Source organism: Garra rufa, chromosome 13 (assembly GCF_049309525.1).
Source record: "Garra rufa chromosome 13, GarRuf1.0, whole genome shotgun sequence".
Classification (NCBI taxonomy): Eukaryota; Metazoa; Chordata; class Actinopteri; order Cypriniformes; family Cyprinidae; genus Garra; species Garra rufa.
Window position 1 is genome coordinate 41,702,031 of NC_133373.1, and position 14,057 is coordinate 41,716,087.

Here is a 14,057-nt window from a genome sequence, read left to right on the forward strand (position 1 = left end):
GTATGTCCCAAATCGTAGTATGTTTAAAAAGTATTCCAAAGATTCCCGGATGGTCTACTACTTAACGATCAATGCACACTCTTAATTGCTAATATTGCCCGCAACACACTGCGCCGTGAACGAGGATTCGATTAGAACTACAAACACGCATAAAAAGTGTTAAAAAACTACAAACATGGAGGATAAACGCGACCAACGGACAGGTAGAGAAAGGGGTTTGAGTGATAAATAATCAGTTTGTAACCTGATAAAAACTATTTTTTAAATGTTATCTGCGTTATATTCCATGTGTAGCAACATTTATAATGATAGGTTTGGTCATTAACGTTTAAATGCATAATTAAGCAAACACAAGAGCAGAGTTCTCGGAATGAAAGACTCGTTAAAGAACGTGCCTCTTGCTACATTTAATGGCAATATTGCACTGGTCTGTTGGACTTGGTTGAACAAAAATAAACAATATTTTGTTGCTTAAGCTTATGTATTCAGTCATTATTCAATGGTATACTAAAAATCCATGTAAAAATCTTAATTCTCACTGTTCTCAGGTCAAATATTTACATGCGATTAAAATGCGATTAATTTCGATTAATTAATTACAAAGCCTCTAATTAATTCGATTAAATTTTTTAATCGAGTCCCGGCCCTAATATATATATATATATATATATATATATATATATATATATATATATATATATATATATATATATATATAATTTTTTTATACATTAATATATATATATATATATATATATATATATATATATATATATTTATGAGTTTTTAAAAAAGTTTTTTAAAGATCTAATGTTATGCACATGATAATTGCATTTATATGATGAAAAATACATTGAGAACAAGCACCAGTTTAGAGATTGAATGAATTGTCTATTTTAATATATTTTAAAATGTAACTTATTCCAGAGATACAAAGCTGAATTTTTAGCATCATTACTCAGTTTTCAGGGTCCCATGATCCTTCAGAAACCATTCTAATATGCTCTAGAAAATGTTTCTTATTATGAAAGTTTTAAAAGGTTATGCAGTTTTTTGTGTAAACTGTTTATTTTAAATATAAGTATTGAGTAACAATGTCAACATTTTTACTGTCCCTTTTGATTAATTTAACGCATCTTTGTTGAAGAAAAGTACTAATTTTAAAACAAAACCTACATTTTGAACAGTTGGCCATGATTTGAACCCTTGTCTCCTTACACACTTAATACATAATACTACAAACTCACTACTATAAAAATGCTTTGCAGAGTGGAAAAGGTTTAGCAATCCTGTCATGTTTTGATATTCAACATCTCCAGTCTTCAGAATTTCAGTACTTAGCTTGATGGTTTTCTAGTGTCGTTAGTGCTTTTTTTATCACTCTTTTTACAAGTTATCTACTCCGCCTGCCAAAATCACCGCTGCTCTCCTAGCCACCCCTTGACAGACAGGGCCACTATTCCCCATGCTGCCCTGTTAACTACTAACAGCCCATAAATGCATCTTCATTAGGTTTTCCCTAAATATTTTTACCTGTTTTAAGAGCAGAACTGTCTTTTGTTTACTTTGGCAAGTATTTCATGAAACTCCACAAATCAGAGTTGTGCCAAGAGCAGCAAGCCAATCTGCAAGGGACAAAACAGTTAAAAATTACAATTGATATGCTGCACTGACATACAGAATATGTCTCAATGACATTGTTGTTTATATATTTATTTATAAAGATTAATACATACTGATTAACGTTTTCAGTTTCCGAATTTCATATTTTTGTGGGGCATAAAGTCAAAATAGTGTGACAACTGTTTGGAAAGTATGATAAAGAAAAAAAAAACTTTTTAGCATATTTCAATATTTCTTAATACTATTTAGTATTTTGTTGTATTATTGAGATCAGGGGTGGCTAATGCTAGTCCTTGAGAGCCGCAGCCCTGCAGTTTTTTTGCGTCAACCCTAATGAAACATACCTGAACAATAGGGTTGGGTATCGTTTGAATTTTATTGATTCTGGTTCTGCTTATGGATTCCTAATTCCGATTCCAATATGATAAAAAATCCATTTAAAAGTTTACAATTACACATTAGATTTATTCTGTCTTTTGCCTATGGTTTTACCAAAAAATACCAAAAATTAAAAATCAGAAGTTTAAAAACAGCAGTTTTTTTAAATAAAAAATTGATTAATCCTCAAAAGATAAAGATATTCAGTCAGTTAATGATTTTCTTTTGTTCTTTGATTAACATTATTGACAGGCGGAACATTTTTTTAGGCAGTTGTCTCTTTAACACAGATCTATAAATATTGTTACACATGCGTTAAGCGGACTCGAAATGCACGCGTCTTAACGAGTACCCAGTTATTGTATTCTAAAATGGAACCAGTTCTCAATACCCAACCCTATACTGAACAAGCCAATCAAGGTCTGAAGCGTTAATAGGAATCTACAGGCAGGTGAGTTTTTATTAGGGTTGGAGTTGAACTTTGCAGGACCAGAGTTCAGCACCCCTGATTTAGATGCATATTTCATCAAAACAACAGTTGATTAAAGGCTCATCCCCTACCCTAACTGCCAAGGGTTTAATCTCCAGAGTGAGTGCTTTGAAGGGTATAGGGGACTCCTCTAATTTTGCATCATCTTGCAATTAAACCAGTGCAAATGTCCATCAGTTGTAGCCTCAAGAATTCATAATTCCAAAGGGCTCTTTGAAATGGCCAGTTTTGATCACCTTGGTTTAGAACACTTAAATATGGCAGCCATGATTATTTTCACTCTGAAGTGCCCTTTAAAATGGTAACAAAAAAAACAAAAAAAAACAAAAAAAAGCATGATTACTTCAGTTTTTTTTTTATAAATAGTCTGAAACATTTCATAAGGCAAAACAGATTTAATAAAACAGCTTTTAACTTCACTTAAGTCGATTTACATTGATTTATTAACTTAGAAAGGTCAAAGTTTAATTTTCCCATAACAGACTGTTCCCACTGAAGTTTGCCACACAGCTTTTGTTCAGGCCATTTGGATTCTCACCTGTAGCTCAAACATTTTTACTCGTTTAAATTAGCTTTTTTTAATCCAATTCACTAATAATGCCAGTCTTGTAAACCACTCTAAAGCAGTGATTTCACTTAATTTAATAGTATTGATTAAATCATAAAAAGTATATGCTACACAAAGGTCTTGAACTGTTCAGAGGCAAGTGTATACCTCTAAAACTTGAATAAATAGTCTTTCACCAAATTTGAACTCATCACTGTCTTTAATGCTGTAGGTGTAAAGCTGCTCAGATCTGATAAACTGCATTACAGAGGATAAGAACTGTTTTAGAATTATAACCACCTACATAATATACAGTTATAGGTAAAGAGCAAGTACAAATGGTTCTATTCTCCCTTGGTTTAATCAGGCAGGTTACAGAAGTGCTTTAATAATCACACAATAGACTAAAAATGACAAACTGCAGGACACGCCAAAATAAAAGGCTTTTTGAAGGAGACTTTATTAAGACTGAGCCCCAAAAACAGACTAAGAGCTTGAAAGCAGTATTTTTCCTGATGACAGCCTTGCTCTCTGAAACGGGACATTAGTGTCTCTTCGCACTGGTCATGGGAATAGGAGAGAAGTAAAATTAATATACAGACTTCACATTAAACAGTTATTTGCATTTAACCTGCAATAAAATGACAGCTGATTTTGCTTACCTTTCTTCACAGTTTTCAAAGGAATGGGAGATGGACACAGTCTCTTGCAGATTCCATCATTCTGATTGATATCACAAAGCACAGCATCACAGTGTACAAAAATCTGGGGAGAGAAGTAGTGTCAATGACACCTTCTAGTGCACAAATCACATAGCAAGTAAAATTAATCTACCTGATCTTGAAGCATGACCTCATTCTGCACAAAAGTAAACATCTTGATTTCAAAGCGCTTCATGTGAGAAGGGTACAGAACTGCTTTAGGATGGACAGGGTGGAACACAGTCTCGTAGCGGTCACCCAGATTCACGCAGCTGTTGAGACCAGAGACAAATGGGATTTATAAAAATAAACTGTGACCCTTTCTGGCAGTTTGTCTTTGGCTAGTTTTATTACACAATTGAAGTGTATCCAAACACAATTTCTAAAGACTAGCATAATTGATGGAAGTTACCCATCTACAATCAAGTCCCATCTTGGAGTAGAGTTCCGGTCTTGTTTCAGAGTAGCCCAACAGTTCTCCAAGACTAGCTCTATCTGAGGGTCAGTGGACTGAAGCAGCACCACCTCAAAGAACAGAGGACTTCTTAAGTACTGTACAACTGGGTAATCCTCCTCTACATAGTAATTATTATACGAGTCGTCTGGGTGGAAAAAGGGAAAAGCAGCATGATTAAGAATTTTACCTATAGTAGCCCTGCCATTTTTTTTTTTTTTTAAAAATGGTCCAACACCCCCATATAATTTTAATTGGTTTCAGGTGATCTGATAACAAATGGCCAGTACAAAATATATTATACAATATGCACACCCACACATACTGGGCTTTAAACTCTTCTGGTTACAGACAGTTAAAAATAAACTGCCTCACCTGACCACTTGTGACCAGATCACTTAAGATCAGGGTGGGCAGTAGTGATGCGCGGGTCGTCTCATAACCCGCGGGCCCCGCGGGTAACCCGCGGGTCGGGTTGGGGCGGGTAAAGAAATTGTCACTTTATTTGCGGGGCGGGTTGGGGCGGGTCATTAAAAAAAAAAAAAAAAATCAATGTATATTGCGTGCAATTCCCTATAGCCTATATTACATATTTGGGAATATCTATTTTCATATTTTATTAAGTTCTTTAATAAGGTTATCAACACGTCACGTCACGAAAGCGCCAAGCAGCTCCCGCTGCCAGCCACAAGCGCATCAAGCGAACGCTCATTCGGCTCTGCAGGCCTGGTGCTATGCGTATTTAAATCTCCTCTGATGCGCATTATCCTGCATTAGCCAAAATCAAGACAGTCAACCACATCCAGTCATATGTGAATGAATGTAAATATTCGCTAAAAACACACAATAAAGACAGCAATGATACAGTCAGGACCGTGGCGCCGGCTTGCTTTGATGGTGATTGCGCGTGATGCGTGCGCGCCCTAGTCATTTTAAACAGTTCATAATAACGAAAACAATACCTTACAAATAAAAAGCAGATTTTTATGATCATAACTTCCTTAAACCAGTGAACCTGTAAACCTTTCAGTCCAAGGATCCAGTAAACGAATGCGTTCAAATAGAAAGTTCAAAACGATATTCATATATAAGCGTATATACCCACTTTTTTTCCGGCACCACTAACGTGACACCACCGATTATCTTGTTATTAATATGATTTGATTTATGGTTCATATCCATAATCTTACAGTATGTTGTTGCCAGTTTAAAGGGCGATGTTTCCAAGCACTTTCGGGCAAAAAAAAAGCTGTATTCATTTGCATTACAATGCATAGTATGTCTATTTAATGGTTGCGGGTGCGGGGCGGGGCGGGTTGTAAAAATAGACACAGTGGTGCGGGGCGGGCTGGGGCGGGCCAAATAATTTCATAATTGCGGGACCCGCGGGTTGAAAAAAAACCTCGACCCGCGCATCACTAGTGGGCAGCTCTGGTCTCTGACATCCACTTTGTTGTCCTGCTGCTGGAGGGCCACTGTCCTGCAGAGTTTAGCTCAAACCTGCCTCAACACCTCAAGGGCCCCTTTTCCACCAGCTGGAACTAGGTGCTAGTTCAGAGCTAGAGCTATTGCAGATTCAGAGTTGGTTCATCAGGCGAGCCTTCTAAGAAAAGAGTTTGCTTTTCCACAGGCTAGTGAGCCACCACAGAGCCAGGTCTTGCGTCACTAAATAGGTCAGCCCCTTACGCAAGTGGTTCTAGACCAGCAATATTTTGGTGCTACTTACAAAATCACTTTTCTTGGTTCTGAGCTGGTGTTTTGGGTGTCAAAGAACTTATTTGAAACTAGGCTTTGGCTCTGAACCAGCACTTGAACTGCCTTCATGGAAAAGGGTGGTTTATGCTGTTCAAGGATATCCGTTCTTGTTTTAGGACAAGATTTTTTTGATCGACTTCAAATGTTGTCTACTGTGGAAAACTTCCATGCAGTGGTGTTAAGGAAAGTTCAAACTAAACTCTGAAGGACAGTGACCCTCCGGACAGAGTTTGGACACCCAGCTGTGGTGTTTAGCTCCAACCCAATCAAACACAACTGAACAAGCCAACCAAGGCTTTTAATCAGGGTCAGAGCCAACTCATTCGTTCTTTTGGTGGATCTCAAGGACCAGAGCTGCCCATCCCTGCTCAAGACTGAGGGACCAAAGTGCCATTTTACAGAGTTGATTTAAATGGTAATTGTAGCACCCTTATTTGAGCCAATGGCATTAAGAAACAGCTTACCCCAAGCAAGTCTTAGCACAACTTGCAGCTCCCCAAAACCAGTCTCTGGCAAAGGTTCACTTTCCCGTGGCTTTGTGAAGAATGCAATCGTCTGGGTATCATTTAGCGTGTAAAAGCAGGACATGGTCACTCTAAAAATGAGAAACGGTGCACTTTAAGTTTCAAAAGAAATCAGAAGGCATGTACACAAATGGTAGCGAATTCAATCTCACCGATACTCTGGATCAGGAGAACTAGTGGGTACTCCTTTTTTAATCTGCTGGTTAACTGGTAACCCATTGCCCAGAGTGATTTCATTGGCATACGTCATAATGCCATCATAGAACTGAGGGAGAGATAGGAGCATAAGGGGGTGCATGTTTAATGCAAGTATCACCAAAGTGTCATACCTCCATACCGTTCTAGTGGTTCCACAACTGTTTGCGTCAAACGAGAAGTAAGCGAAGCGGTCGTTGCTGAATTTGGGTCTGCAAGAGGGATCTCTCAAGGTAAGTTGACGGGGGACAAGCTGGGGCACAGATTCTACCTTCACTGCAAGGGCTGACATGGATCCATTGCTGAAGCACTCTGGAAAAGGTCATGCCAAAACACATGGCGCATTAAAAGACTAGTTTTGAGAACTACTTTGAGAACACAGTGCAGGAGAACATACCAGTCATGGTCATGGGAAAATTGCAAGCCAGGGAAAAGTCACTTAGGGTCCATGTGTTGATGGGCTCCCATAACAATACATCAAGACGTGCCCTCAAGGATGATGGGTACATCAGCTAAAAAGTAAAGAGATCTTTAAGGCACAGCAAATGTATAACAAAAAGGGAACAAAGCGAAGCCATACCTCAAAGGCAACATCAGCTGCCAAGAAAGGCACAGCCAAGCTTATGTGAGTGGCATTCTCCTCTAAGCCATACTCTGCACTGCGTTCTGGAGTCAGGTTACGGGTACCAAGCATAATATTAAAGGTTTTACCCATACTTCCAAATGAAATGGTGATGTGGAACTTCTCGTCATCACAGGATCCACCCACAGCTGGGAGAACTGGATGGGAAATGATTAAATGGGAAATGATTAAATGGGAATGTTAAAACTTACTGGTATTGGTGAGAAGGGTCTTTTGCCAATTCAGGTATCAATGTCAACACTTACCGACATCTTGAAGGGTTACATCAACAGATGTCGTGTAGGAGAATGGAGTGTTTTCAGGGAGGATCATGAAACCGTAGATGAGGGGAAGAGTGTAAACCGTAACAAGTAGATCAACTTGCTGCAATAATAATAAAAATAAAAAATTAGATCAGAAACAGCAATAAAAAAAAAAAAAAAATAAAAAAGCTGACTTAATTACATGAAACTCACCGATTTCACAACAAAAACATCAGAGAAAGGAACTTGAAGTCTAAACGCCTTGGAGCCATTTTGAAAGCGTTGTTCCTGTATGTTAAAGCCCCTCACATTGGCCTCTGCCACAGTAAGGACTCCACCAGAAAAGGTGATGTTCACCAGCTCAACATCGTAAAGGAAAGTACCCAAGAACACATCAAACATCTGTTGGTCTGTTTGAGTGACTACAAGGGGATAGAAGTTACAAAAGCAGGAAGCCATTAAAATACTACAAAAGCATATGTCTGCTACACTAGCAACACCAAATGGAATTGCAAACTGTTCGAGCACTTAGACCAGGGGCTCCCAAACTCTGCAGAGTTCTTACTAGGCACACTAGAAACTTCCAGACAGGTGTTGAGGCAAGTTGGGGCTAAAATGCAGGACACCAGCCTGCCAGGACAGAGTTTGAGTACCCCTGACTTAGACTTTGCAGTGCATTGATACTGCTACTGGCATTTTGAAAAGTTACTTCCTTTGAGCAAAGAACCCACAACACTTACGATCAACAAACTGGGGTGGTCTAGGCATAAGAGGAGTCCTGATGGGGAAGAGGACCTTGTATCTAGTAGCATCCATGCCTCCCTCACTCCACAGTAACTCCAGCATGGCCTCAATTATGTATCTGATGTGGTACTGGTTACTTACAACATGACTCTACAACAGGATATAAGCATTAGCTTTAGCTTAAAACAAGCTATCAAATAAAAGCATGCAAACAAACCTTGTAGTAGCCATCTGGTCCACCAATTGGTATTTTCATTACAATCTGATTGTCCATTATTGTCAAGATGTAGCCTCTAGCGGTCATTTGTGCCGAATCTATTCTCTTTCCATCTATTCCCATGAACATTTCAAGGATTGTGGTTTCAGGAGAACCCATGAGTGGATTAAATCGGGGGAAGGACCAGGTGATCATTTCATCCGTAAAAGAAAGCCCACCTGAAAGCAGCAATAGACCAAGGTTCCTCAATCCTAGTCTTGGAGATCAACTTACCTGCAGAGTTTAATTCCAACACACTTGGCTGATCAAGTGAACCCAAAGACCTTGGTTAGTCAATTTAGATGCATCCAATTAAAATTGGAACTAAACTCTGCAGAAAGAGATCCTTTCCAGAACAGTGAAAGAAGAACACAATATTGGGTCGAAAGCAAATGGATTAGTCACATACCAGTTGGACATGCAGCAACAGTATCCAACATGGTTACAGACCACTGTTTCTTGAAGTAGGTGGTCACCCTAATGATCTTCATCGGCACTCCATTCACCTGTTACAGCAGGTACAACATTAGCTCAAGAAAACTACTAAATGGAAGCTCCGCGGGTTTGCACTTACATTTTCCACATAGGTCTCCGGCATATCATAACCACTTCGTAGCACCAGTCGAGACCTAGTAGTTGTTAACCCATATCCTGTCCTTAGGGCATCCTCCAGCACCATGGCTTTTTGTTTAGGTGTGAAAAACACCACCCTCCAGATGTTATATCTGGAGGTAATAGCCTGGAAGAGAGGGAACACGTTTGATCATGAAGCATGTGTCAAGTGGACTCAACAAGAATTGAACCTCCATACCTCAGAAACCGTATCAGTCCACTGGTCATCAAATCTTTGTCCTCCTGCCATCTTAGGCCGTCTACGCAAGGCTGTAATTTCCCCTGGCAATCGGTTAACGGAAACCTAAGAGGAACCATTGCTGGATATATCTCAGTAATCACTACTGCGTGATGTTTTGTGCCATAAGCAAGCAAAGGTTTTACCTCCATATAATTCCGATCGCAAAGAATTTCACGAGGGGCCCACTGGTCATAATTACAAGTCTTGTCCACCTGAAAGATATCTTGCTCCATTTTGACACCACGCACTCGGACACGCATTTCGATGTCAAACATGGTATCATCCTAAATGTTAAAAGAGCTATTGACGTGAAAAACAGCAGGATACAGTTTTCTACCAGTTCAAGGCCAAAGAGAGCCAATTACCTCATTCCCTGCAAAACAGTTGAGGAGAGATGCAAAGACTTTATAGTTACCCCAAGGATCCGAGTCTATACTAAAGCCACACTTAGCAGCCAGGCTTGGATTTATAGGCTCCATTTGGGAGCCATCTGAAAAGGAAAAACAACAAGGTTAAGACATGCATGAAGATAATAATCATCTTGTTTAGCAATATAACTAATTGCAGCTACTTACTGACAGCATCAAATTCAACCTGATTTCCAAAAGTTAGAGATTTATCTACAGTTAGCCTCATATAACTTCCCAGACAATCAGTTTTCAGGCCTGTTCCTAAAAGACAAAGGAATTTGCGTGAACCAGGGAAATCAAACATCTAAAATGCCATCACACCTAAATGCATGCACAAAACATACGGTGGTTGACATTCCGTGCTGGTACCACATTTAGATTCTTCCGTGGTGAAACATTGAAGTTTCTCTGTGGCAAAACCACAACCATCAACAGCCATAAAGTGCTGAAAACGAATAAAACAAACAATCAAGAATAGCATTACAACATTACAACCCTAAACATAGAAGCTAACTTACCAAATCCCAAGAAGCCATGTCATCCTTGCTCAAAAACAGGTGGTTCAGGTGGTCAAAAGCTACAGCAACCACCACAGCTTATATAATCCTTCAAGCTCAATTTTTTTTACAAAAGAAACCAACTCATGTGCACAGGTGCTGCTAGTCATCAACTAAAGACCAGGTGTCATGAGTTAACCATTGTGTTACGTTATTCAGAGAGAGGAAATTCTCCAATGAAAGCTGAGCTTTGACAACATCATTTCAATAAAAGTATTTCTACAAACATTATACGGATATTATTTATTTATTTAACATTTTAAATAGTTAACACAGGGTATAAATAATAGAAGTGATTAGTTTTCTTTGTGGTATTTAATATAATTTATTAGAATAATGTGACCCTGAATCACAAAATCAGTCATTATGGTCAATTTTCTGAAATTGAGAGTTATGCATCATAAAGCTTTCTAATAATGTATGGTTTGTTAGGACAATAATAGTCCTACAACTATTTGAAAATCTGGAATCTGAGGGTGCAAAAAAATCTAAATATTGAGAAAATTACCTTTAAAGTTCATCAAATAAAGTTCTTAGCAATGCATACTACTAATCAACAATTAAGGTTTGATATATTTATGGTAGGAAATTTACAAATATCTTCATGGAACATGATCTTTACTTAATATCCTAATGATTTTTGGCATAAAAGAAAAATAAATATACCCGCTATAAATATACCCGTGCTACTTAAGACTCGTTTTGTGTCCCAGGGTCACATATAAGATAAGAATAAAAATATAACCCATACTATAAGTTGTTTCTATTTAAATCTACTTAAAAATAATTCAAAATCTAAAATACAATTTTTGATTTGTTATTTAAATTATGAGTTAAATGTGACCCACGCTTATTCTTAACTGATCTTGTTAAACACAATTTTAACAAATTTACACACAGCATAAATACAGGCAAAACTCAATTTTTTTTAAAGAATGTCTTTATGTAAAAAAAGATTTTGATGCAGATTTTGTTCAAAAGAATCATAATTATAGAAACATTACATGTTGAAAGTTATTTAAAATCATATTCTCTTCAATTATCCATGACAATATGACTTATTGTTGACTCAACAGCTGAATCAACTTGGTTTAGGTGAGAAATGGAGAAACGTAAAATTCGATGACTCCTCAGTAGCCTCTCTTCAACTTTTCTTCGCTGTCCAAGAGTGTCTGCTTTAAGCTTTCTTTGGCATCTTTAAAATCAGGATTCAGTTCCAGAACTCTCCGAAAGTCACTTTCAGCTTCCTTGAAAAAGCCTTGGGAGGGGAAAAAAAAAACACATTGATATCAAACAGCACCCCTTAGTGGATACAACAGATTGACAGAAAGCATGCTCTAGGAATGTTTTTGTAGATGGTTGCTTATCTAAGCTGGTTTTAGCTAGGCCAGCTGGTCTCCCAGTCTGACCAGTGCCTAAAACTATATTATGTTGTCTTAAACAGAGTTATGAGAGTTTTTCCACAAATGAGGGGGGATGCATGAGGTAAAGAGTTAAAAACTGCATCTACAGCAACTCAAGTCAATGTTTAATAAGCAAACTTTGTACCTACCTAATCTGTAATGTATCAATCCTCTGTTATAAAGTGGCACTTCAAACTGGCTGTTGATCTGTATGGCACAGGTATAGTCATCCATGGCTTCATAGAAATCCACCCTCAGATACTTCACCTGCCCTCGATTATTATAAGCGATGGCCAAATCATGAGCATTACAGTCTCTAGATAAACATAAAGTCTCATTATTATTCAAAGCATATTGACGTGATCTTAATTCATCAGTTCAGAGTCTATGCCTGTAAGTCTAGTTGACAGTTTCAATGCAGTGAGCTAATGTTTACCAGTGCTCAAGTACTCGCTAATACCTGGATTTACTGCAGGACTCGATGAATTGTGTGTATAATTCCTCCGCTCGTTTATAATTGTCACTGTTGAACTCATCATGTGCTTTTTGTATGACCATGAGCTCGCTGTCCTCCATGAGAATGAGACGCGCTACTGGTAGAAGTCAGCTCATGAATATTAATTAGTGCGTACTGACGTTTTTAACTTTTCGCTGGAACGTCCAATCACTGAGCCTAATTAATATTCATGAGAAGGAGATAGTTTGCTGATGTTTCTATGTACTGGCGGTTTGCGAGCGTCCCCTTCTGAGGTGGAGTGCAAAAATTAATGCTCAAAAGCTGCATCATTGAACGACAAAATAAAGGTATTTTCACTTTATGTATTTATTACAAAACAGTTAGGCCTGTATCTCGCTCATGTTAGGTTTAGGGTACCCCTTACAAAGGAATATATCGTTAGCCTGGCAAGTGTCGGGCTAGTTACTCAAAGAACGGAATATATTACTGATTACTAGTTACTCCTTTAAAAAGTAATATTGTTATTTTACTTATTACTTTCTACAACAACAGTAATTAGTTACACTACTAGTTATGTTACTTTTTTTCGCCCCACAGAAATTGTAACCGTTTATCTTCCACATAAAATTCTTCTAGAATGTTACTAACAAATTTCTGCCTCATCATTTGACCAAAATCCACATTGGGTCGCAGTCAGAAGTTATTACAAACAATAAATAGAGATTGATAGTGACATTCAAGTAGAAGTTATTATTCTCACGAATTATTCTCATGAATTGTCATGTGTAGCTTGATTGTAATTTCTCATGCCAGTCATAACAATTATGGAAATAAATCTAGGAATTATTTAATTGTTGGATTTTAAATCAACAGGGTTGAGGCATTAAAAGTAACTGACTAACTAAGCTATTTTATGTATGGTAACTGTAATATTACTACTGAAACCTTATTAGTATTTAGTTACACTACTAGTTACTGCAAAAAGTAATATTATTACAGTAACTAAAATACAAGTAATTAGTTACTGCCCAATACTGAGCCTGACAGAACCAATGTTTATACCATAGGCTGATACCATGATGTATCAACTGTATTCAAATACTATAGTTACAGAAAAGTCACCATAAACTGACTACAAACTACTACGTAAATATTGCAACTAAAATTGTGGCATGCTAATTCTAATGTATGTGCAAATCCATGGCTTTACTACATATAAAACCAAAAAAACATGTTTTTTTACAACATATAAAACCATGACCATGGTTCCGCTACACTAACCATACTTTAACCATGGTATTTGTAGTAAAACTGTGGTTATACAAATGGTAATCAATATGACAAAAAAACATGGTTACTACACTTTTACTGTAATAAAACATGGTTAATTTTCATAAGGGATGTTACTGTCATGTCTAGTGTTCCTACCCATGCCCTCACAATCACACAAACCATCTGTGCACAGAAGTTCACCTCTGGGTATGTCAATATGCACTGTCGTTCAGCACAACATTTTTATGATGGACATACCTAACCTTTTTAACCCTTGTGATTTGCTGGGGTATTTCTCAGCTCCATGCTTACCTGTGAGGTGAGGATGTGAAAATATTTACCAGGCCTGTTTTTCGCCCAGTCTTTGACAGATGGTTTCAGAGGAATATGTGTACACAGGGAATGCTTTGAAGGGAATGCCGATAATTTATGACTACAGAAGTGCGCCAGTCAAGGTTCAGACAGCAGAAATATTGGCCCAACTTTAGGCTACTTCAAAAGAGTCGTAGATGTCTCAGATTTCAATCGTAGAAGCAAGGTTTTTAAGAGGTGA

General features: G+C 37.7%; 2 protein-coding genes across 2 annotated transcripts; both read right to left on the minus strand.

The window, feature by feature from the left end:
* Positions 1-3,524: 3,524 nt before the first annotated feature.
* zpax1 (zona pellucida protein AX 1) lies at positions 3,525-10,356 on the minus strand. Its single transcript, XM_073816776.1, has 21 exons — positions 10,334-10,356; positions 10,160-10,260; positions 9,981-10,076; positions 9,771-9,895; positions 9,549-9,689; positions 9,364-9,468; positions 9,127-9,291; positions 8,962-9,058; positions 8,514-8,731; positions 8,293-8,446; positions 7,766-7,974; positions 7,556-7,673; positions 7,248-7,447; positions 7,065-7,179; positions 6,810-6,979; positions 6,625-6,737; positions 6,413-6,543; positions 4,152-4,341; positions 3,873-4,011; positions 3,701-3,803; positions 3,525-3,598 (listed from the first exon to the last, which is right to left on the minus strand). The coding sequence occupies exons 1-21, from the start codon at positions 10,354-10,356 to the stop codon at positions 3,525-3,527; spliced, it is 2,787 nt and encodes a 928-aa protein (XP_073672877.1).
* Positions 10,357-11,307: 951 nt separating this feature from the next.
* On the minus strand, positions 11,308-12,366 carry ttc32 (tetratricopeptide repeat domain 32). Its single transcript, XM_073817177.1, has 3 exons — positions 12,236-12,366; positions 11,925-12,091; positions 11,308-11,630 (listed from the first exon to the last, which is right to left on the minus strand). The coding sequence occupies exons 1-3, from the start codon at positions 12,349-12,351 to the stop codon at positions 11,503-11,505; spliced, it is 411 nt and encodes a 136-aa protein (XP_073673278.1). The 5' UTR covers positions 12,352-12,366; the 3' UTR covers positions 11,308-11,502.
* Positions 12,367-14,057: the final 1,691 nt, after the last annotated feature.